Raw genomic sequence first — 25,052 nt, forward strand, 5'->3', positions numbered from 1 at the left:
GGTATGTTCACAGACACACACACTTATTTTTCTTTCAAAGAGAATTCTTGAAGCTTTTGAAATTCAAAATTTTCTTCATGGTTATAGATGTGTTCAATGTTCTTGAGCCCTTGGATCAAGATATATGATCCAAGATCATATATCTTGATTTATGATATATATCAAGATTTATGATATAAAGATAACTCAGATCAAGGGCTTGTCACCAGAAAAATTAGCTATGAGAGTTGATTTTTTTAGACAGCCTTAATGTCCCACCACCATTACCACACTCTCTTCTTTGTTGTCGTCTTTTTTTTTTTTTTTTTTTTTTTAGCATCTATCTTTATATAGTTCAGGCTGCCCTGGAATGAGCTCAGTATGTAACTCAGGCTGGCCTCCATCTCATGACCACAGTGCTTCAGCCAGCATGCTGGAATAACAAGTGTGTGCTACCGAGTCTAGGTTAGGTAGTCTAATTCTGGGTAGAACAAAGGAATTGAAGTCAGTAATGAGTCAGTTATTGACAACCCAATAAAAACTCTAAACATAAATTTTTCTGGTTCCTCCTTGGTGATGAACACATTGTTGTGCCAGGAGGGTGATGTGCCCTGACTCTGTGCAGAAAGGGTAGAGAAGCTTGTGTTTGAGACCTTCCCAGTTCTAGTGTGTGTCCCTTCATTTGGCTAGTCTTGACTTGGATTCTTTACTAAAAGAAAGCGAAACATCCTAATTATAAAGTCAGCACTGTTTTTAGTTCTTTGTGACTATCAGTCCTTGAGGGATCCAGGAAACCCCTGAGTTTATGTCTAGCTGAAATAAATTTTCAGTGGCCTGGTGACCACCATGGTACAAAGCTACTTAAGGGAGGAAGGGTCTGTTAGCTCACAGTCTGAGGGTACAGCCCATCATCATGGTGAAGGCAGGGGTCACACTGTCCATAGTCAGCAGGAATAGAAGAGTGCTGGTGCTCATTTGGGTTCCTCCTTTTCCTTTCTTTAGTCACTTTGGAGCCCTAGTCTATTTACTCTTCCACCTCTGTTTAGAATAAGTCTCTTCTCCTTCCTTAAACCCCTCTGGAGCTGTCTTCTAGGTCATTCCAGTCAGGTTGACAGTGAAATTCACCATCATGATACCCTTGAGTTTGATGCTAACACTGGTTAGGTAGCCTTGGATTGTATTGAGGTATACTGGGGTTGTTTTCAGTGCTGGGTATTGAACTCAGGACCTCAAGTGTGTCAGCCAATGCCATACCACCAAATTATATTCCCAGCCCTTAGTTTGTGGGTATGTTCTATAATGGTTTATGTATATGAGTGTTTAGCCTACTTACATGTCTTTGTACAACATTCATGCAGTGCCCAAGGAGGCCAAAAGGGCATCAGAACCCCTGGAACTGAAGTTATAGAAGGTTGTGAGCTGCCATATGGGTGTTGGGAATCAAATCTGTGTCTTCTGCAAGAGCAAGAAGTGCTCTTAACTGCTGAACCATCTCTCCAATCCCTATAGTAATTAGGGATTATTAAATTGGAGTCCAGATGTGAGCTAAGAGGATAGTACCAGAGAACAGTATTCATAGCCTTTGGTCCATTCTAGTCAGAGTAACATGAATTCATTCATTCATTCATTCATTCATTCATTCATTCATTCATTCAGGGGAGAGAGGTTGTTGGTTTTGTTTTGTTTTGAAACCTGAGTCTCATGTATCCTAGGCTAGCACTGAATTCTTGATCTTCTTGCTTCTGCCTCCCAAGCAATGGGATTATAGGCATGCGCTACTACACACAGCTTTTAATTTGTTTGTTTGTTTGGGGTGTGTGTGTGCATTTTCTTTTTTGAGACAAGGATTCACTAATAATTTAGCAATACAAAGCCCCAGTTATTACCAATAGCTCTGGCCATCCTGGAACTTTCTATGTAGACCAGGCTAGCCTCTAACTCACAGAGATTCATCTGCTTCTGCCTTCTGAGAGCTGGCATTAAAAGTGCATGCCACCATGTATCTGTTCAGGGTTTTATTTATTTATTTTTTTTAAACCTGCTGAACCATCTTACTAGCTCTCCACTTTTTCTTTTCTTTTTTAAAATTACATGGGCAATGTTGTGTCTGGTTGACATCAAATGGATATGATATGGGGCAAAATACCAGTTCTCTGAAAATATCTCCCTCTTCCATTAGTGGAGTGTTAAGTCAGTTCTTTTTATATTCCACTACGTTATTTTGTTCCACTAAAAAAAATCCTTTTTTTTTTTTTTTCTCGAGACAGGGTTTCTCTGTGTAGCTTTGGATCCTGTCCTGGAACTTGCTGTGTAGACCAAGCTGGCCTCGAACTCACAGAGATCCGCCTGCCTCTGCTTCCCGAGTGCTGGGGTTAAAAACTTGAGCCACCACTGCCTGGCTAAAAAATCTTTATATACCATGTTCACTTGTCATTTATCATCATAAAAGGAAGAAAATTTTGTACCTTTTTTGGGGGGGACATAGCTGTTACATGTAGGGCAATTTGTCCCTGAGTTGGGGTAAATTTCTCTGAAAATGAGCCCTAGAGTCTTCCAATCAAACCTCTTTACATAAACTTGTTTAAAAATTTTTTAAAAAGTAGTGTTTTGTTTTTTGACTTTAAGTTTTTTATTTAAGCTACTCCTCCCATAAGGAAAAGGATACAAAATAGTTATGATGGTCATCATTTGATACAAAACAAACAAAAACCACGAGTGTCCCATACACTTTTCTGGCCCACATGCAGAGTAATGGTACAAACCAGTGCTGTGGCCCTGTTGCCTAGGTGATGGTCCAGGTTCCCTGATTTGTCCTCATATCCGGTTAGAAACGGATTTACCTGAGGGTTATCGAAGAGGGAATGATTATCATTTCCCCAGAGAAAGGGCTTGGCCCTGTTGTGGAGATGGGTGTTGGCGATGAACTTGGATCTTTCAAACCCTCCATGGTGGTGCAACTTCAGGAAAACGTTGAGCGCACTCACTCCCACCCCACTGGGCACCGTGATGTAGGTGAGGACATTGAACAGGCAAGCTGAGGTTCCCGGCTGTGGGCGCCATTCCACGTGGACCACTCCACCCTGGGCGGAACCGGCCTAACAGCCCAGAAACCTGGGACGCAAATACTGCCACCGCCATCTTGGACATAGGCCTTTGTTGTTTTTGGTTTTGTTTTGTTTTGAAACAGGGTCTCCTGCCGCCCATTTACAAACTTGAAGAGTATAGTGTTCTTATAGACTAAGGGTTAGCCTGCCCACCTAAACCATGGGTTCCATGCCCTGCATCCCGCCTCACCAAAAAAGTCTCCAAAAAGCCTCAACATCCCGAAGTGCTCTTTTTTTTTAAGCAGCCCAAAGCCCCACTTACTACTATCCTCACGTCAAGTGTGCTTGAGTAGGAAAGAATCAGTAAAAGACTTGATTAAGAGGGCAGGGGAGAGGGCAGTGACACGCAATTTTAAGTCGCATGATAGCAATCTCAGAGTCATAATTTTAACAGTGGGATTAAAAAACAGTTTAAACCTGTGGCCGTGGCTGACTCCTTTAATCCCAGCACTTGGGAGGCAGAGGCAGGCAGATCTCTGTGAGTCTGAGGCTAGCCTGTCTACATAATGAATTCCAGGATAGCCAAGGTTACATAGAGAAAATGTCTTGAAAAAAACAAAAAGACAAAACACAAACAATCAAAAACCCACAGGCCTGAGCACAATACTTTACTGATTTCCCCAGATCCACTGTGTTTTCTGTTTTTGGGAGATAGAGTTTTAAATTTATATAGCCCTGGCTGGTCTGGAAATGGCTATGTAGGCCAGTCTGACCTCAAGCTGCTCCTGCCCTACCTTTCAAGTGCTGGGATTATAAATACTCTATGGATTATTTTTATATTTAATGTTAAAATTATATAAAATATTTAAATGGTTCTGAAGTCAAATCTACAGAGCAAGATATATTCACAGAAGACTGGCTGTTTCTACCTTACCACTTTCATTTCTTACCTTTCTTTTTTTTGTTTTTTTTGTTTTTCGAGACAGGGTTTCTCTGTGTAGCTTTGCGCCTTTCCTGGGACTCACTTGGTAGTCCAGGCTGGCCTCGAACTCACAGAGATCCGCCTGGCTCTGCCTCCCGAGTGCTGGGATTAAAGGCGTGTGCCACCACCGCCCGGCTCATTTCTTACCTTTCTAATGGATAGCAGTGGTTTTCAGTTTTTGGACCTTTAAAAAAAAAGTCAGCTGGGTGATAGTGGCACACACCTTTAATCCTAGCACTTGGGAGGCAGAAGCAGGCAGATCTGAGTGAGTTTGAGGCCAGTCTGTTCTACAGAGTGAGTTCCAGGACAGCCAGGGTTACACAGAGAAACCCTGTCTTGAAAAAAAAAAAAAAAGCAAACAAACAAAACCAAAAACAAATACAAAACAAAAACAAAAAACCAAAACAAACAAAAAAACAGACATTATGGTGCATGCCTAATCTCAGCAGGTAGATCTCTATGGGGTTGAAAGTCAGCCTGGTATACATAGGGAGTTCCAGGACAGCCAGAGCTACATAGAGAGATCCTGTTTGAAAAATCCACAACAACAACAAAGGAATTGGTCTTCTTATCCAAGCATGGTTTAAAGGGGAAATTGGAAAAAGGATAAACTCAAGTATCAGTGTATTTTACAGGTTCCTAGTTGATTGTGACTGTCATGGGCAGAGAAAGTTAAGAACTACTGACATGTAACTTGTTGTAGTTTTAACAGTATATTTTTCCCCTTAAAAAGCAAAAAAGGTGATAGATAATCTAGTTGGTTTTTATAAATGCCAGGCGTATCCTGCTAGGAACTCCTGAAGAACCTCTCAAGAAGAGCGGCTGTCACACCGTATGCATTTAACGGGCTCCCGAGTTCTCCGTCCTCCCTGGAGAACGGCAGTGTGTGGTAGGAGTTCTCAGAGGTGTTTTAAGAAGGCGGTGATGAGTTATTTAAATGAAATCATTCTACATATTTGTACCATTCTAAAAGTTGAGAGTACTGAAGTATCATGAATACACGTGTGCCTAGGGACCTGCATATAATTGAATGATTCAGATTTACTAATTAGCTTGATGTGTCATTTCCTTTGAATTACTAGTGCATATGATGTGACTCATGCCTTAATTTAAAAATGTGAAATTTATTTTCTTTTAATTCTTGAGATGGGATCTCACTGTGTAGTCTTGGCTAGTCTAGAGTTCACTATGTAGACCAGGCTGGCCTCAAACTCACAGAGATCCACCAGCTTCTTCACTCTAGAGTGCTTGGATTAAAGATATGTGCCACCACTCCTGTCATAAAATTCTATTTTCTTAAGATTTACTTTTATGCTGGTGATGGTGTTGCACACCCTTAATCCTATCAGTGGGAGGCAGAGGCAAGCAGGCCTCTGAGTTCAAGGCCAGCCTGGTCATCAGAGCATGTTCCAGAATAGCCAGGGCTACACAAAGAAACCAAAATAATAATAAAATAATAATAATATAACAATAATGCTATATTTATTTTTATTTTATGTATGTGATTGTTTTGCCTACATGTATGTATATGTACCGTACCACATATGTTCATGCATGCAAGCCTATGGAGGCTAGAAGAGGGCATGAAATCCCCTGAAATTGAAGTTACAGGTGGCTGTGACCCTCCATGGGGGTGCTGGGAATTGAACATGAGGCCTCTGTAAGAGCAACAAGTGCTTTTGACTGTTGAGCTATCTCTTCAGCCCTGTGAAAATTTATTTATTCATTTATTTTAGTTTTTTGAGACAGAGTTTCTCTGTGTAACCTTGGCTGTCCTGGAACTCACTTTGTAGACCAGGCTGGCCTTGACCCCACAGAGATCGGCCTGCCTCTGCCTCACAAGTGCTGGTACTAAAGGTGTGCGCCACCACCTTTTGCTAGGCAAGTGCTCTATCACTGAGCTAAATCCCCAAACCTTAGATTTTTTTTTTTAAAGATAGTTTTACTCTGCAACTCAGACTATCCTTAGCCCTCCTAAGTATTGGGATTATAAGCTACCAAGTCTGGCTCAGAAAGTAAATACTTAATAGTTACATATATGTTTATTCCCTGCTAACTAATTAAAATCGCTGAATATTGACTTACATAAAAGAAAGATGTAGATCTGGCTTTGTATCCTGGCTCTAACACAGCCACCAAACTTCAGCCTTTTATTCTTCTTTTGTTTTCATGTTGGGAATTGAATCCCAAGTCTGACATACACTAAGCATATACCTTACCACTGAACTACACTCCCAGTTATATATTTTGTTTTGGTTTGGTTTGGTTTGGTTTGGTTTTTCGAGACAGGGTTTCTCTGTGTAGCTTTGCGCCTTTCCTGAAACTCACTTGGTAGCCCAGGCTGGCCTCAAACTCACAGAGATCCGCTTGGCTCTGCCTCCTGAGTGCTGGGATTAAAGGCGTGCACCACCACCACCGCCCTTGTTTTGTTTTTTGAGACAGGCCCTAGCAGACCTAGCCTGGAACTTGTTTTGGAGACAGGCTGGCTTTGAACTTGTGGTGATTTGCTTGTCTTGCCTCTGAAGTGCTGATTATAGGCCTGTGTTACAATTCCCAGCTCTATTTTTCTTCTTTTTTTTTTTTTTTTTTTTTTTTGAGATATTGTCTCTGTAGTAAGCTTTCTTGTGAGATTTTCTTTGGACTGCCAGCCTGAACATTACACAGAGACTTATAATTAATTATGAAAACTTGGCCTTTAGCTTAGGCTTGTTCCCAACTAGCTCTTATAACTTAAATTAACCTGTTTATATTTATCTGTGTTCTGCCACATGGCTTTTACCTCTCTTCCATTCTGTATGTCCGACTTGCTTCGAGTCTCGCCTGGCATCTTTTTCAAATGCCTAGATTTATCTCTAGTTCCTCTCTCTCCCCAGAAGTCCCATCTATTCTTTCCTGACTAGCTATTGGCCATTCAGCTCTTTATTAAACCAATTAAACCAATCAGAAGGCGCTTTTCCACACAGTGTGATCAAATATCCCGCAACATGTCTCAGGTAGCCCAGGCTGGCCTTGAACTACTTACTGATCCTCCTGCCTCCACTTTCTAAGTTCTGGAATTCCAGGCACATATGTGGTACATAGACATACATGCAGACAAAACACCTATCCATATAAAATGAATAAAAAATCAAACCAAACAAAACAGAGTGGGGATCAGCAAAATAACCAGTAGCCAGAAGGGAGTGGGAATAGATAGCAAGAGTTATTCTCCTAGATTCTCCATGCAGTGGGAAAGCCTGATGCAGAGTTGGTCTTCACCCTGCAATAGAAAATGATTCTTTGGTGCCTGCTAAGTTTTGTTCTTAGAGTTTTCACTTCCAACTTAACCCCTAGCCCGTACTACACCTTGCTTCTGCCCTGACAGAGTCAAGTTCTGTACTTAGGTCCAGAAAAGTGTTCCGTCTCCATCCTGACCCATTGTGACATAACAGGCCATGCATTTAGGAGGCTATGAGGGGTAATTAAAATAGTGGTAGGAGACTTTGGTAGCACTGCCCCAGATGAAAGGAACCAGAAGAATCGGGAGTTGTAAAGTTGATTAGTTCTATTCTGGACTTGTTGAATTGTAGGCCCAGCTCTCAGGGCTAGAATTCCAGCTGACATTCAGCCAACAGTGGGAATGTGAGTCTGAAGAGGACAAAAGTCATGAGTGAAGATTATCTTTTCGTGTTTCTTTGCCTTTGTATATGCCCATCCTTTCTACCTAGAAACTGCCTTCTCCCTCTTAGTTCCCTCATATTGGTCTGTGAACTGCTTTTCTTTCTTCCTTTCTTTCTTTCTTTCCTTCTTTTTTAAATAAATCAACCAGTTCAAAGGTTCTTTTTCTGCCAAACAACAACCCTCTAAGGTAGGTGCTATTATTATCCTGTTTTTATAGATGAGGACATTGAGACTCAGAGGTTAAATGACTTGTGAAGGTCTGCTTCTACAACCCACACAGCTTGGCACCTTGACCTGACTGGGGGTGACGAGGGAATGAAGAAAGTCAGGCACAGGGACAGAAGAGCTGGGCTGGCTGTGCTGTGCACACTGGTGGAGCCCCAGGGTTGATGTGCAGCACAGCCAGGAGCATCAGCTGCTCTCTGCAGCCCAGCAGTCTCGGGCTGCAGACATCCAGGAGGAAGAAGCTGCGCTTACTTGTTTTTACACACACTCATCAGTTGTTCGTAAACACTTGTGTTTGCACAGTCTGTCAACATTCACACTTGGACCAGAGAAAGGCTTTGCCAGTTCTGAGCCTGGTGAATGGGGAAGGCTTTACCAGTTTCCCATGGGTCTGAGGTATTGGTCCATGACATGGCCTTGCCTGCGTTGACAATACACATTCATTCAGGGCTTTCTCTACTCCCCACAGTCTATAAGTAATTGAGGTGGTTCTGGGATTTGAACCCAAGCTGATGGCTCAGACTTCATACTCAAATCCACTTTTGTCTTACTCCTTTCTAGGTAGTTGGCAAATACTTGTTATTTGAAAAAGTGTTCATGGTAGTCATTTCTGCACAAGAGATTTTATTTTAAAAATTTATTTTTCAACACTGGGGATTAAACCCAAGGCCTTGTGCATTTTAGGCAAGTACTAAACCATTGAACCAAACTCCTTTGGACTTATTTATTTTTTTTACAGAAGGGATTTGATGACAAAGGTTTTCCTTTTTAGGGCAGTCTTTGAAAAGGGGAACTTCAAATGATTGCTAACATGTTCTTTTTTTCTGGTCTTGTTAACTGTTTCTTCATGTCTTATTAGGGCTGTTACATTAGCATGTTACTGGTCTTTACTCTGGTTATTGTACTCCCTTAGTGATGCTATAACTGCATTTTCTTTCTGCGATAAACATTTATGAACTTTCACTTCCTTGTGGAAAATTTCTACTTGCTCCTCAGTGCTTTTTGTTTTTGTTTGTTTTGTTTTGTTTTTTACATTTGGTTTTTGAGACAGGGTCTCTCTGTGTAGTCCTGGTTGTCCTGGAACCCACTATGTAGACCAGGCTTGCCTTGAACTCACATAGATCCGGCTCTTTTTGTAGTTTTTGGTCCAAGCTGGAGAGCAAGCTTTTCTGTCCCCTACTTGCTATGTTCCAGGGCAGACCTGTGACTGGCTTAGCTTGGGTCAGGTTCCCATTCTACCGTGTTACCTTACTGTGGCCGTGTGTATAGTCTTCCCAGCGTGGATCGTGGGCACTGTCGTGTCTCTAAGCTAGAAGTGGGCAGCCACCATTGGGAGTGACTACTCACGGGGCCTGAAAGACAGAGAGGGCAGTCGCTTCTCCAGCACAGCCGCAGTAGTCTAGTTTGAAGGAGAGGAAGGGGGTGGTGCCGCAGGGTGGGCAGACATATTGCTGTGACAAGCTGCTTTAGTTGAGCAGATGCTTATTCTACTGGGCTGGAACATGAGAGAGCAAGAGCCTTCCTGACTGTGAGAGCTTCTCATCCTATGAGAGCAAGCAGAAGTAGTTGGGGGCATTTTAATTTGCTTTGGATCCATAATTAAAATAATAGAGTGGTAGAATTTATTTTTATTTAAGAATATGAAATGAATCTGGGCATGATGGCTCCTGCCTTTAATCTCAGCACTCAAGAGGCATAGGCAGGAGGATTTCTGTGAGTTTGAGGTCAGCCTTGTGTACATAGAGAGCTTCAGGACAGCCAGGGCTACATAGAGAAACCCTGTCTCAGAAACAAAACCCAGAACACACACATGCATGTGTATATGAGCATGTAATTTAATTATATCCTTACTTTTCCCTCAGTTGTCAGATAAGTCCTGGCTTGACTACTGCCTAGTTATTTGATGTTAAGGGTAGTTATCTGAGTTCCAGCCTCTCTCTCTCTCTCTCTCTCTCTCTTTTTCTGAGTCAGGGTTTCTCTGTGTAGTTTTGGTGCCTGTCCTGGAGCTCACTCTGTAGACCAGGCTGGCCTCGAACTCACAGAGATCCGCCTGGCTCTGCCTCCCGAGTGCTGGGATTAAAGGCGTGTGCTACCGCTGCCTGGCAAGTTCCAGTCTCTTCCGCTTTATATTGAGATAGTATTTTACTGACTTGCCCAGACTGGCCTTGTATTCTGTTGGTAGCCCAAACAGGGTTTGAATTTCTAATCCTCTTGCCTCAGCATCTTGAATGCATGGGACTGTAGTCTTATACCCCACCAAGCTCCAGTTTTCTAGTCTGTGTCTCTTTAGTTTTGTGTTTTAGTGTACAGAGAGTATTTTGTCCAGTTTGACCAGTATGGCTAGCATAAGATTAGACACATTTTTTGCTCTTTATAGAAGACAGCTGTGTTTACATGTTCTGAGTTTAAAATATTCATGTATATTTCAGAACCAAAAACGTTTTTTGAGAATAGAAAAGAGGATTTCTGTATTAAAAGCACATTACAAACAGAAATGTTATAAACAATATCCTCAGATAGTAGAGTGGCAGCTGCAGACTGGGTTACTAGAGAAAACAATGCTTTAAACCAGGCCAATAGGGAGGTTTTGTGTGGAGTTTTTTGTTGTTGTTTCTTAGTTCTGGAGACTGATATATATGAGGCAAGCACTCTACACCGAGGCACATCTTTAACTAGTGAGCAGCCATACTATTGGTTGTTTTTGGTTTTTACACCAATAGTTACTATCACATAAGTAGAACATTTTATGCTTTTGGTTTTTTTGTTGTTGATGTTTTGTTTTTGGCTTTTTTAGACAGGGTTTCTATGTGTAACCCTGACTGTCCTGGAATCAATTTGTAGACCAGGCTGGCCTTGAACTCACAGAGATCACCTCCAGAGTCCTAAGATTAGAGTCATGAGTCACCACGCCCAGTAAAATTAGCTTCCTTTTAAAGCTAGCCCTCTGTATCCATGGGTTTAGCTAACTTTTTTTTTTTTTGTTTTGTTTTTTTTTTTTTTTTTTTTTTTTTTGGTTTTTCGAGACAGGGTTTCTCTGTGTAGCTTTGCGCCTTTCCTGGAACTCACTTGGTAGTCCAGGCTGGCCTCGAACTCACAGAGATCCGCCTGGCTCTGCCTCCCGAGTGCTGGGATTAAAGGCGTGCGCCACCACCGCCCGGCAAGGGTTTAGCTAACTTTTGGTTGGAAATAGTAAATCATATCCTACCCCAAAGATGAATATTTTGATACATGTTTGTGAATATATTGAACAGATCTATACAAAAGCTGTGTAGTAACAATGGCTCAAGGGGTAAATGTGCTTGTCATTAAGCCTAGTGATCACAGTTCTTCAGATCTAGATAAAGATGTAAGCAGAGAACCGATTCCACAAAGTTGTCCTCTGACCTTCATACACACACTGTAGAATTTTTGTTTTCCATCCCCTCATATGCATTCATGAACACACACATACACACAAACACACACAAAGTTATATAGTGTATCAGACTTTGAGACTACATGGGCAAGCAAAGATAGACCTAATTTCATTCTTCGGGGCAATTATAGTCAGGAAGGGAGACCATGATCAACCAAATAAATGACTTAGGTCACTGCTCTGAAGGGCAGGACTTGGTTTCTCAGAGCCTATGACAGGAATATGACCTCATTTGGAAAGTCAGTTAAAGCTTCCTTTCAATGACTCTGATAGAGAAAACTCTTAGTTTCAAAGGCTTCCATAGGTGTTCACTCATTGTGGTAGTTTGAATAAGAATGTCCCACATAGGCTCATACATTTGAATGCTTAATCATCAGGGAGTGGCACTGTTTGAGAAGGATTAGGAGGTGTGGTCTTGTTGGAGGAGCTGTGGACTTGTTGGAGGAAGTGTCTCGCTGGAGGTGGGTTTTGAGGTTTCATAAGCCCATGCCAGGCCCAGTTCTCTTTCCTGCAGCTGACAGATTAGGATATAGCTTTTGGCTACTCCTCCAGTGCCATGTGTGCTGCTATTCTTCCTGTCATGATGATAATGAACTCAGCCTCTTAAACTGTAAGCAAGTCCCTTAAATGTTTTCCTTTAAGAGTTGACTTGGTAGGGCTGGAGAGATGGCTCAGCCATTAATGGCTAGGCTCACAAACAAAAATATGAGTTCACTTGGTCTACTTGGTGTCTCTTCACAGCAATAGAACAATGACTAAGACACTCTGCAAAGTGGTGAGAAAACCGTTCTAGAAGACCTTGAATCAAGATGAAATGGCAAAAGGGCCAGTACAGCTGCCAAATGCAGAGAGGAAGGAAAGATTGGCAGTTTTGTTTTCATTCTTAGAACTGTGGAAATGTTACTGAAGAATTTTAAATTACAAGATGTGAAGTGATGAGGACTCTGGTTAGAAGAGATCACTTTTGTAGCCGCCTGGGAAAAGGTTAGAGAGAGCCAGAAGCAGATGCAGGTAATGGATCATTTAGATGACTGTCGGTGTGATGTAGGGTCGTTGATGTTTGAGTGAGTTTGAAGAGAGAGGATTGGTGAGGACTTCAGGGCAGATATAGAAGGCTTACATGGCCAGGTCTTAGGGACAGATTGGATAGTGAATATGAGAGGAATCAAAGAGGACATTTGTACTCCCAGCTTGTGCTTTGGATTGACAGCAATGTTCTTTCGATAAAAAATGTGAAAAGTCAACTTGGGAAGGATGAAAGAGATGCTGTGTTTGATGGTAGATGTATATATAGGTTTGAGGTCTCTGAGATACACAAGAATGATGAGTAGCAGTTGGATATTCTTGTCTGGATCTCACAGGACAGACATGAGAGGTATAAGAGTGAGCCAGTGTTTGAAATTGAGCATTATTGAGATCTTCTAGGGCTGAGAAGATGGCCTCTGACTGACAGACATGATTCCTAGAATACCCAGCACCAAAGGACCGTAAGAAGAGAATGAACCTGCAAAGATGGGGGAAATCCAGCCATGTAGTGTAAATGAATGAAAACGTGGAAAATAACATTCAAATTTTATTTTATTATTTTTTTTTAATTTTTTTATTTTTATTTTTTTTTTGGTTTTTTGAGACAGGGTTTCTCTGTGTAGCTTTGCGCCTTTCCTGGGACTCACTTGGTAGCCCAGGCTGGCCTCGAACTCACAGAGATCCGCCTGGCTCTGCCTCCCGAGTGCTGGGATTAAAGGCGTGCGCCACCACCGCCCGGCTTTCAAATTTTATTTTTTGTAACAATCATTAATGAGCTAGAGTTTGTGATTTAATTTTTTTCTAACAATGATCTACTTTCACTATCTAAAAAGATATAACTGAAATTAGGTTGCTATATTTTTTTTTTTTTTTTGGTTTTTCGAGACAGGGTTTCTCTGTGTAGCTTTGCGCCTCTCCTGGAACTCACTTGGTAGTCCAGGCTGGCCTCGAACTCACAGAGATCCGCCTGGCTCTGCCTCCCGAGTGCTGGGATTAAAGGCGTGCGCCACCACTGCCCAGCAGGTTGCTATAATTTTGTTGTCTCCTAGTAACAAGAAAAGCAGCCAATAGTTTTATAAAATAACACTACCAAAGTAATTTCTAAAATTCTTCCTACTGCGCCTAGCCTACTAGAGTCCATGTGTCTGATGCTGGAGAAAAACCACTCAAGTAAGCTGAGGCTGCTTCTACTTCTGCTGAGCTGTTAGCAGGAAGGTAGTGCTTAAGGAAAAGGTGGAGTGTTTCATCAGTAAGATTATATACTGCCTTAGATGTGACTGGTAGAAAGCTCTAATATTTTAAAATAAAGAGGTAAACATGCTTGAAGGGATAGAGTAAAACAGCTTCAGATTTGGCTAGTGGTGGTGGCATAGCCTTTAATCCCAGCACTTAGTTTGAGACCAGCCTGATCTATACAGCTAGTTCTAGAACAGCCAGGGCTGTTACACAGAGAAACCCTGTCTCAAAAACCAAAAAAAAAAGGACAAATCCTTCTTTTTTGTTTATTCCTTGAGGCTCTTGCCTCTGCCTCCTGTGTGCTGGGATTAAAGGTGTTCACCACCACTGCCCAGCTTTGATAAATCCATCTTAATAGAGAAGAAACCTATATCAGCCTTTAGGTTGGATCATCCGGTTAACCCCTATATTGTCCTGGAAACCCCATTCCTGTCTCTCTCTTTCCAAACCCTGCCTGCACAGAGAGTCTTCAAACAAAGGAAAGGTGCCAAAAGGCCCAGTTCCACATTTTTGGTGACTATTGCAACTTCCTCCCCTTATGCTGCCAACCACCAAGTCCCTGCCTAAGTGCTCAGCATTTGATCATACTTAGGTTGGTTTTTTTTTTTTTTTTAACCATACTTGGGCACAAACCCAGCTTGTGGAGGACATGTCATCCCCCCTCACCTACAGTGTATAAAATCTCCCTGCCTTAGTTCAGGGAGGAGACTTCTCTGACCTTCGTCTCTGGGACCAGTGAATCCTCCCAGGGGTTATACTCTACTCAGTGATACCTGTTAGACTTTTTCAATTTGACTTGATCTGGCTTACTGCATGGGTAGAGAAACTTATTATGGGGACAGGGGCTCAGAAAACCTATTGTCGGCCTCAGACAATCATTTATCAATAGACAGCACATTCTTTGAATGTGCTCAGGTAGATTTTTAAATTTTATTTTATGTGTACGAGTGTTTTGCCTGCATATGTGTGTGCACCACATGCATGCAGTGCCTCTGGAAGCTGGAAGAGGGCATCAGATCCTTTGGAACTGGATTACAGATGGGTGAGCTGCCAGGTGCTGGGAAGAAAAGCAAGAGCTCTGTTTTTGTTTTTTTGAGACAGGGTTTCTCTGTGTAGCTTTGGAGCCTTTCCTGGAACTCACTCTGTAGCCCTGACTTTGTATGTGTGTGTATGTTTTTTCTTTTCTTTTCTTTCCTTTTTTTTTTTGAAATGCAGGAACTCTTAACTATGAGCCATCTCTCCAGGTTCTGTGCTGGGGTAGATTTTTAATTAGTGGGGCTGGTTTTGATTACAGAGCACAGAGTTATCACTTGTCCCCAGACAGTTAATGTTAGATGACTAGACTTAAGTCCATGTATAGCTAGTTTTCATAAAAATGTAAACATTTGTTATGTGCTTTGGTAATTCACATTCAGTGAATATGTGAACACTAAGAGCTGGTTATAGCCAGGTGGTGATGGAGCATGACTTTAGTCCCTGCACTCAGGAGGCAGAGGCAGGTGATCTCTGTGCACTCAAGGCCAGCTTGGTCTACAGAGCTAGTTCCAGGACAGCCAGGGCTACACAGAGAAACCCTGTCTTGGAAAAGAAAAAAAAAGGTGGTTATAGTGGTGAATGCCTATATTCCCAATTTTTGGGAGGGGAGGCAGGAAAATCAGGAGTTCAAGGCTAACCTTGGCTACATGAAACCCTGGGTCAAAAACCAACAACAAAAATTAAATAATGAGGCCGGGCGGTGGTGGCGCACGCCTTTAATCCCAGCACTCGGGAGGCAGAGGCAGGCGGATCTCTGTGAGTTCGAGGCCAGCCTGGGCTACCAAGTGAGTTCCAGGAAAGGCGCAAAGCTACACAGAGAAACCCTGTCTCGAAAAACCAAAAAAAAAAAAAAAAAAAATTAAATAATGATAGCTCTGGATTTATCTATGACTTTTTCTGCAGAGGTTCAAGCACTCTTTCTTCTTTTTATGAAGGCACAAGACTAAAAGGTGATTAAAATTGAAGATTTATGTAAACATTTGCAATTGACATATACCTTTCAAATATCAAGCCAACCCAGAACATTCTAAAACTGCTGATTCTTTTTGTTAAATTTGTTTTGTTTTGCAAATAAAATGCACAGTACAGCAATAAGAGAATGAAAAGAGCTTTGGCTTTGAATTCAAGCCAGACTTGAGTACAGTTCCTTGTACTTATTTTGCTTATTTGTGTCAGTTTCCTCATCTGGGAAACAAAAATGATACTGCCTAACTGAGAGGTAGCTGCCAGTAGGATTCAATTTATTATTATTATTTGTTTTTGTTTTTTTGAGACTGGGTTTCTCTGTATAGCCTTGGCTGTCCTGGAACTTGCTCTGTAGACCAGGCTGGCTCAAACTCAAGAGACTTGCCTGCCTCTGCCTCCTGAGTGCTGGGATTAAAGTGTGTGCCACCACTGCCCATCGGATTCAGTATATTATTAATAACACTCATAGTATTGCATATGAGCACTAGCAATCCTCAGTAAATGGCAGGTTACTTCATTACAGGGGGAAAATGGACAGAAACAGGGACATTAGATATTCCACAATTCTGCTCTTGGAGTAGAAACACCAACTTGCCATCTTCTCCCACTGAGAAGGGGAAAAATACTTGTCAATTGGGTAGGGAAGAAGGATACAATGAGAGTTTGCAGGGAAAGCAAGAAGAAATTGATAATTTTCACCAGAAAAGAATTAGAAGGGACCATGAGGTCTGACTTGATGGTCCTTACAGTCCCTCACAGATGAAGACATAGATGAGTATGCCAAAGCCTGAAAGCTGGGACCTTCTGGTATTTTCCTTGCTTCTTCTTTGGCATTGAAGGAGACAACCTTTCAGGTCAATCACAACCCAACATAGAACTAGTGCAGAAAATTCAGTGGCAGTATGGTGTGGACAGACTGAGAAAAGCTCTGTCATGGTTGGCCTTAAGCTCCTTGGCTCTTGTCTCCAGGTGTTCCTTCACAATCACAGTAGGTCATGGGGAAGGTGGTTGTTGAGGGCTGAGAATGAACAGCCTTCAGGTCGATGAGATGAACCCAGAGTGGATACTGCAGAACAGACAGGCCAGGATGTAGCTGAGACAGGAGGACCTTCAATGCTCAAGCAGGTTCTAGGTCATGTATCCAAGTCTTTTAAGCATCTTGGACATCAGGGCTCATGGATTGGCAAATTTCCTGTGGACAAGCCTCTTCTGAACAAGAAGTGTCCTGCCCTGGGCCTCCTGACTCTTTGTGGAGAGCACCACATATCTACCCTCTTCAGCACTTACTGGTATCTGCTTATCTGCCACCTGAAAGTTAAGGGTGTAGAATGTGATGGTTTGTTTTGATTGTCAACTTGACAACAAGAATCACCTGGGAAGAGTCTAAAGGAGGAATTGTCTAGACCATATAGGCCTGCAAGGGACTAATCCTCAGTGCTTTGATTGATGTAGGAAGACCCAGCCTAAAAGTGGGTTGCACTATTTCCTGGGTTTATATCTTGGACTGTATTTAAAAATGAAGAGGAAAGTGAGCTGAATACACACATGCATGGTTTCTCACTCGCCAGTCTTGACTGTGGATGTGACTAGTTGCTTTAAGTTCCTGCCTTGACTTCTCCACCACCGTGGACTGTAATCTGGAACTGTAGCCAAGTGAACCATTCTCCATTACAGTTGCTTTTGTCAGGGTGTTTGATCATTAGCAGCAGAGAAGAAACCAATACAGTGCAAGACCACTTGTGTAGTAGGACTTTCCTTTGGGACGGGAGTTCCCAAATAATGACAAAGAGGAGACTTTTTAATTAGGAAAGCTCAATCTTAGCTTAACCTTGTCTCACTAGCTCTTGTAACTTAACCCATATTTTTAAATCTATGTTCTACCACATGGCTTTTACCTCTCCCCTTCTGTGTGTCTGATTTGTTTGGTGTCCCCTGAGTGCCTCCATTTATCCTCTTCCTCTCTCTGCCTGGAAGTCTCGCCCATCTCTTCTGCCTAGCTATTGGCCATTCAACTTTTTATTACACCAACCACAGCAATACCTCTTCACAGTGTACAAATATCCCACAATATTTCCTCCTTTTTGTCTAAATAAAAAGGAAAGATTTTAACTCTAACATAATAAAACTATATATAGTAAGAATTATCAAGTTTTAAGGATTACATTCACAATGTCCAGTCCATTTATATTTAGCAAATTTGGAGAAATTACTCATTATCTATTCTATCTTGATGAATCCAATGTTTTATATCTAAACCATTTTTTATTATAATGTATTACCATCCTAAAAAATACCCTTTTAGACCTTAAAACATTTTCTTAAGCTTTTATGTTTCTCAACCTTATAAAATTTACATCTCTTATCTAAGTTTCTTTTCTGAGTTTGATAGCAAGGAAAACTGTAATTATAACTATCTCATCTTTAACCCATCAGAGACTCGAGAAAGATAAAATATTATTTAAGTAAACAGGAAGTACAGAGCAAACAACTTCCAAAACTATAGAAACGACAGAGACATCTGACTGCCTGGACAGTCACCCAAGGCTCCTCTGAAACTCTGGGGCATCCATCTTCAGCCTGTGGGCATAGAATATCTGACAGACTTTTCTGTGAAGCAGGAATTTGAAGGACTGTCCTGCCTTGTCCTGGCAAAGTTCGGCAGTTGCCTTCTTTTGTGTCCTCCTTGTCCAGTTTGGACAGCATGCTGTCAGCAGTTGAGAGAACAGCAGTTTCTTACCTAGTGGCTAACTTTGCCAAGATCCAAATACCCCGTGTATTTCCCATCTTTATATGGCTTTAAAAAATTATTATTATTACTTTACTCTCTCTTGAAATACTTTATTGATTTTCTTTTGAGATAGAGTTTCTCTGTGTAACAGTCCTAGCTGTCCTGAAACTCGGTTTGTAGACCAGGCTGGCCTTGAACTCACTGAGATCCACCTGCCTCTGCCTCCTAAGTGCTAGGATTAAAGGCATGCACCACTACTGCCCAGCCTTTAAATACTTTATTATTTTTAAACTATTTTTTTTCTGATACTGTTTTTTTTTTTATTTAATTAAAAATTTTTTTTTCATTGCTGTGTTGCCATGGATGTCAGGTCCCCTGGAACTGGAGTTACAGAGACAGTTGTGAGCTACCATGTGGGTGCTGGGAATTGAACCTGGCTCCTCTGGAAGAGCAGCCAGTCCTCTTAACCTCTGAGCCATCTCTCCAGTCTCAAGTATTTTTTTCTGTGACTTTCTATACTCATTTTCTTTTCTTTCTTCAGCATCTAAGCACATTTTTAAACATACTGTTCATTTTTAGAGGTTTTTTTGTATCTAGACCTGGCTTTACTAAGCATCCGAAGTGTTCTCTGGCCTGTGAGACAAATCTTAAACTGCCACTGGGCAGCTCAGCTTAGCGCATGGCACTGGCACATGCTGCTGGCACATGGTGCTGGCTAGCTCAAGCCTGCAGGCAGCAGAAGGGAGCTGAGTCTCTGTAAGCCAAGCATCAGCCTGCCTGAGAGACTGCGGGACTAGAAATCCACATCCGGCTCCTTGTCCAGAACTTTTCTTAGCTTTCTCAGGCCCTATGTTTGGATATTCAAGCCTCCATGTTGGACGCCAAACTTGTTTGCTATTCCTGACATGCAAGGATGTGTACTTGGCACTAAAGGTTTTTGTTTGTTTTGAGACAGAGTCTCACTGTGTAGCCCTGAATGGCATGGAACTAACTTTGCAGACGCCGCTGGCCTTGAACTCATAGATAACTACCTGCCTCTGCAAACTCCCTAGTGTTGGGACTAAAGGTACATGCCATTACATCTGGCCCAACACTAAATTTTTTTTAACCTTTTTATTCATTCTTTGTGTCTTTCACACATGCATCATGATCTCATTCATTTCTCTGTCCCTTCATATCCGCCCTCTGCCCTTGCAACCCTCCCCCCCAAAAAAAATAAAATAAAATTTAAGAGAGAAAAAAAAAGAAGGAAAAATCTCATCATGGAAGCTATATGAGTCACACAGTTAACCCCTTTGTTCGTTTATCTTTGCTTGCAAGTGTTCATTGCAAAGAGCCATTGGTCTGGTTCAGGGCCTCTGGTGTCTGCTACACTATTGATTCTGGGCTCTCACTGGGACTTTTCTTGAATATCCTGTTGTTGCCCTGTGTCATGGAGATCCTGCAACTTTGTGTCTGCAGGACCCTTTTTCTCTTTTTACAGAGTGGGGAAGGTTTTTGTTTGTTTTTGAACAGCCAGTATGCTTCAAATGCTCCAGCAGTTCATAGGTGGGGTGCATGTTAGAGTGGGCCAACTCATAACCCTGGTTCTGGGCCTAGGTGTAGCAGGAATCTTAAAGAGTGATATTGGCTGGGCGGTGGTGGCGCATGCCTTTAATCCCAGCACTCGGGGGGCAGAGCCAGGCGGATCTCTGTGAGTTCGAGGCCAGCCTGGTCTACAGAGCGAGATCCAGGAAAGGCGCAAAGCTACACAGAGAAGCCCTGTCTCGAAAAACCCAAAAAAAAAAAAAAAAAAAGTGATATTGGTGAAATTATTAAGGCCACTCCACGTAGTTAAAAGGAGATTTATTTAATGGCGTAACTTACAAGTTAAGGGATAGGTAGGTCGCGGGGTCTGGGGAAGGTGTATCGCAGTCCAGCGGTGTTCTCTGGAGCTCTGCTTGGCCCACCTTCACCGTCCAAGGTCCTGGAACCGAGCGAGAGCGCAGCCCATCCAGATATCAGGTCTCCAGGCGCCTCCCTTGGCCCCGCCTTGTAGGCGTGACAGTTGCCGAAGTCTCAATGGGGCTTGGAACTTCCAGATCAAAGCTGGAATGGCTACCCACTACATCTAGGTAGTTACAGGATTGGTCAACCCGCCAGCTCTCTCCCATCCTCACCACCAGGGTGAGCTCTCCAGCATTGTCCTGGCTAGTTCACCCCTTGCTCCAATGAGCAAGGGGCGGGGCCAGTTCTCCTGCTTTCAAGCCCTCAGGGTTGGCTCTCTTACACCTGGGTCATCAGGGCCAGCTGTACTGTGTTGCCCAAGCGAGCTGCAGGGGCCACTCTCCTGAGTGCTGCAGCTGGTGAGGGGCACAGCCAGCTCTTCCACCTGTCATAGGCAGCGCTGGGTGGGGATAGGAGTCGGGGAGCATCTCTCCTCCACCCACACTACCATATGGCAGATGAGGGGTGCAGCCAGATCTCCCATGCTCACGTTTACCCATACCCCTGTCCATAGGGTCAGCTCTGTTGTGCTAGCACTAAATTTTTTAATTGTGGCTTCTAAGGTCTGGTCCATCAGCTTCTGGGTCAGGCCAGTGTATCTCTGAATGCTTTATGATCAGTTGGGTAATATGTCCATGAGGAAACAGCATCAGGTCCTCCTTCACTTTAGCCAGGACATAGCCCACAATCTTCTCATCCTCATCCACAGCGATGCAGCAGAGGTGGGCCAGAAAGATCTATGAGATATCTCAGTATAGTTCAAGTTGTCCTGGAACTCAGTGTGTAACTAAGGATAACCTAGAACTTCTCATCCTCCTGAATACTAGAATTATAAGCATGAGGTACATGCCTGTTTAGGAGGTGTTGCTGATCAAACCTAGGACTTCACACATGCTGTACAAGCACTATGCCAGCTAAACTGTATCTCCAGACCCCAGTTTTTTCCTTTTAGAGAGTGAGAAGGTTTTTATTTGTTTTTGTAATGTATTTTTCCATTCTTTACCTCCATTTCCCCTCATGCTAAAGATTGAACTCAGGGTTTCACAAATGTAGGACAAGTGCTCCTACCCCTTAGTTACAGGTCTGTGCCTTGTTTGTTTGGTTTTGTTGTTGTAGATAGAGTCTTGGTATATAACCCAGGCTGGCTTCAAACTTGTAATACTCCTGCCTCAGTTTCTCAAATACTGGGTTTACATGCATGTACTACCATACCAGGGTATATTTTAATCATTTTATGTGTATGGGTATTTTGCCTGTCTGTATGTGTGTGTATCACATGTGTACCTGGTGCCTGCAGAGGACAGAGAAGGGTGTCAGATCTATTGTGGGGTGTAGCTTGAGTTTTCCTGCCCACAGTCAGGACAAAGCTCTGTCACCCGCTAGTCCCACAGCTGCTCAGACCCAACCAAGTAAACACAGAGACTTACATTGCTTACAAACTGTATGGCCGTGGCAGGCTTCTTGCTAACTTCTTATATCTTAAATCAACCCATTTCTATGAATCTATACCTTGCCACGTGGCTCATGGCTTACTGGCATCTTCACATGCTGCTTGTCATGGTGGCAGCTGGCAGTGTCTCCCTTCGCCTTCCTGTTCTCTCAATTCTCCTTTCTGTTAGTCCCGCCTATACCTCCTGCCTGGCTACTGGCCAATCAGTGTTTTATTTATTGACCCGTCAAAGCAACACATTTGACATACAGACCATCCCACAGCAGTGGGGGGCAGACATGTCACAGCATGTGTATGGAGGTCAGAGGACAACTTCCAGGAGTTCTCTTTCCACTGTATAGGTTATAGGAATGGAATTCAGATTATCAGGCTTGGTAGCAAACACCTTTGCCCACTGAGATTGATTTTAAATTGGGACTAGAGAGATGGCACAGTGGTTAAGAGCACTGACTGCTCTTCCAGAGAACCTGAGTTCAGTTCCTAGCAACCACAATGATGCCTCCTCAAACTGTAACTCCAGTACCAGAGGGTCCAGTGTCGTCCGCTTCTGGCCTCTGTGGCCATCAGGTACCCACATGATGCATAGATGATATACATTCAGGCAAAACAGCTATACACATAAAAAGTAAAATCTCAAGAAAATTTGAATTATGTGTATGTGTGTGTCTATGTGTGAGTATATGTAAGGATAAGTTCCAGCTTATCCCTAGCTACATATACTATGTATACATACATAGGTGCCTATGGAAGAAACCAGACAAGAACAGTCTTGTGAGCTGTCCAACCTGGGTTTTGGGAACCAAACTCAGGCCCTCTGGTGCATTGAAGTTATAAGGAGCTTTTCTTTTTAGGGAAGTATTTTCCCTCCCTTCCTTTCCTCCTTCTCCTTTCTCTTCTGTTTTCATTTTTTGAGACAGGGTTTCTCGGTGTAGCCCCGGCATTCCTGGATCTCGCTCTGTGGACCAGGCTGGCCTTGAGCTCAGAGTGATCTGCCTGCCTCTGCCTCCCGAGTGATGGGATTAAAGGTGTGTGCTACTGCCAGCGGGGAAGTATTTTCTATATTGTCTTTATATGATCATGTTGAGTAACAATAATTTGTGGTCAAATATGGAAGAGCATGGACTAACCCACTGGTGATTGTGGGTGGTTAGTTGTGTTATCAGAGGGCTTTGCAAAAAAAAAGGGGGGGGGCATGTGACACAATGATGATGGCTAAATGTTGACTTTTTTTTTTTTAGCAGTTCCAGCTCCTGGCAGGTTTACTAGACGAGTATCAGGTATGTGCTCTCTTTTATGACATACTACTAAAATTCTATTTTAAGATAGAAATATCTTAAGTGAACATAAATTCATTTCCAACCTGAAAAGATAAACTAACAATATTATATATATTTATTACACTAAAGTAAAACTACCTGTGATTTCTTTAAGTAAATATGTATTCTTATAATTTGTCTTTTTGCATCTGTGTCATAATATTTTTCTATATTTACAAATAAAAATCATTCCCAAAAGTGATTTTTCATGTTGCTATTTTTAGCATCCTAAATTAATGCTGCCACTAAAATTTTTCGTGAGTTTTTGAGTCACTTGAGTTATAGTCTTTAGTTACAGCGTGGAAAGTGGTGTTCTCTGATGAGAGACTGCACGTTGTCTCGGCCTTTTCTTTTTTTAGAGGCCGTATACGGATAAGGCTGCAGGGACAAGGTATCCCGAATACGCCTCTTTTGTACTACGATCTCAAGAATAGAACTTCAGCTCATTTTATTTGATGTTCTTGTAGTCGTTCACAAAAATGAATGCTTTCTGAATACGGAAAATCTATTTGTATTTGTATTCCCTCCCCTCCCCTTTTTGAGTCAGGGTCTTACATGCCCCAGGCTTCCTTTGACTACCCTGTGTGTCCAAGGATGACCTTGATCTTTCACACATACAGAGTGCTTAGATTATAGGCATGTGCTACCATTTATTTGGTGTTGGAGATGGAACTTTGTACTCTACCAACTGAGCTAAATCCCCAGCTTTCTAGTTTTTTGTTTTCTTTATGGGACTAGCTTGATAACATTTTTTGTTATGTATTGTGGTCCAAGTTATATTATTTTTTCCAACAGATATAAAATACTTTTATATGAGGTGAAGAACCACACACAGCAAGGCATTTGGAGAGAAAGACTCCTGCAAGGCACGGGTGTGCTGGGATGGGATGGATGTGTATGATTCTGGAAATCAAAGTTCCAAATTGTTACTATTTTTAAAATATTTAATGTTGGGTGGTGCTAGCCCACACCTTTAATCCCAACACTGGGAGGCAGAGGTAGGTGGATCTCTGTTAGTCTGAGGCCAGCCTGGTCTACAGTGAATTCCAGGACAGCCAGGGCTTCACAGAGAAATCCTGTCTTGAAAGCCAGTCCCCCCTCCACACACACACACACCAAAAAAAAAAAAATTTTATTTATTTTATGTAGATGTATCCAACCTTCCCATCAAACAATAAACACAGAACCAATGCAAAGAAGAAAGCCAAGAGGTCAGAGCCAAGAGCCAAAACCTTACCCTTCCTCCTGCAGTGGTCCTACCTCTCTGAACCAGAGCTACCCCTCTGTTAAAGTCTTTATATAGAGTTCCTGTCCTGCCTTCTCATTGGTTGTAAACCCAACCACATGACCGCCTCCTCACAGCCTGTCTGTATAGGCCTCCAGGTTTTCCATGATTGGTATTAAGATTAAAGGCATGTGTATCCAATAATGGCTGTATCCCTGAACACACAGAGACTTACCCAGCTCTGCCTACTAAGTGCTGGAATTACAAGCGTACGCTACCACTGCCCTGCTTTCCTATGGCTTGCTAATAGCTCTGACCCCCGGGCAACTTTATTTATTAACATACAAATAACATTTTAATACAAATAAAATATCACCATATTTCCCCTTTTCTATTTTAATAAAAAGGAAAAAAAAGAAAAAGCTTATAACTAATATAAGAAAAACTATATACAAAAGGACAATAACTATATACAATATATACAAGTAATAAATACCTAAACAATGTCTAGTCCATTTGTATTTGACAAATTCAGAGAAAATAATTTCATTATCTATCCTATTTTTGTAAGTCCAAAATGTATCCTAATTAATCTTCAACTATAACTAACTAACCTTCAACTATAACTAACTAATCTTCAACTCCCTCAGAGACCCAAGAAGGAAATAATATTAGCTAACAAAAATAAAAACAGGAAGTGCACATAAGCAACCTCCAAAAAATTTGTGAGTTGACAGAAACAGACAGCTGTCTGGACAGTCACCTGAGGTTTCTCCGAA

The 25,052-nt window shown here is 42.1% G+C and overlaps 1 protein-coding gene across 2 annotated transcripts in view; it reads left to right on the forward strand.

The window, feature by feature from the left end:
• Prkar2a (protein kinase cAMP-dependent type II regulatory subunit alpha) overlaps positions 1-25,052 on the forward strand; it is an 86,040-nt gene that overhangs the window by 9,093 nt on the left and 51,895 nt on the right. Inside the window, exon 2 of one of the 2 annotated variants that reach the window (XM_052721321.1) lies at positions 22,974-23,009. In XM_052721321.1, the coding sequence (XP_052577281.1) occupies positions 22,974-23,009 (36 nt within the window). Of the gene's footprint in view, positions 1-22,970; positions 23,010-25,052 lie in introns of both variants that reach the window. The other variant, XM_052721315.1, reaches the window with a different exon arrangement.

This window comes from Peromyscus californicus, unplaced genomic scaffold, assembly GCF_007827085.1.
Source record: "Peromyscus californicus insignis strain IS unplaced genomic scaffold, ASM782708v3 Scaffold_11__1_contigs__length_118956290, whole genome shotgun sequence".
In the NCBI taxonomy this organism is placed as follows: domain Eukaryota; kingdom Metazoa; phylum Chordata; class Mammalia; order Rodentia; family Cricetidae; genus Peromyscus; species Peromyscus californicus.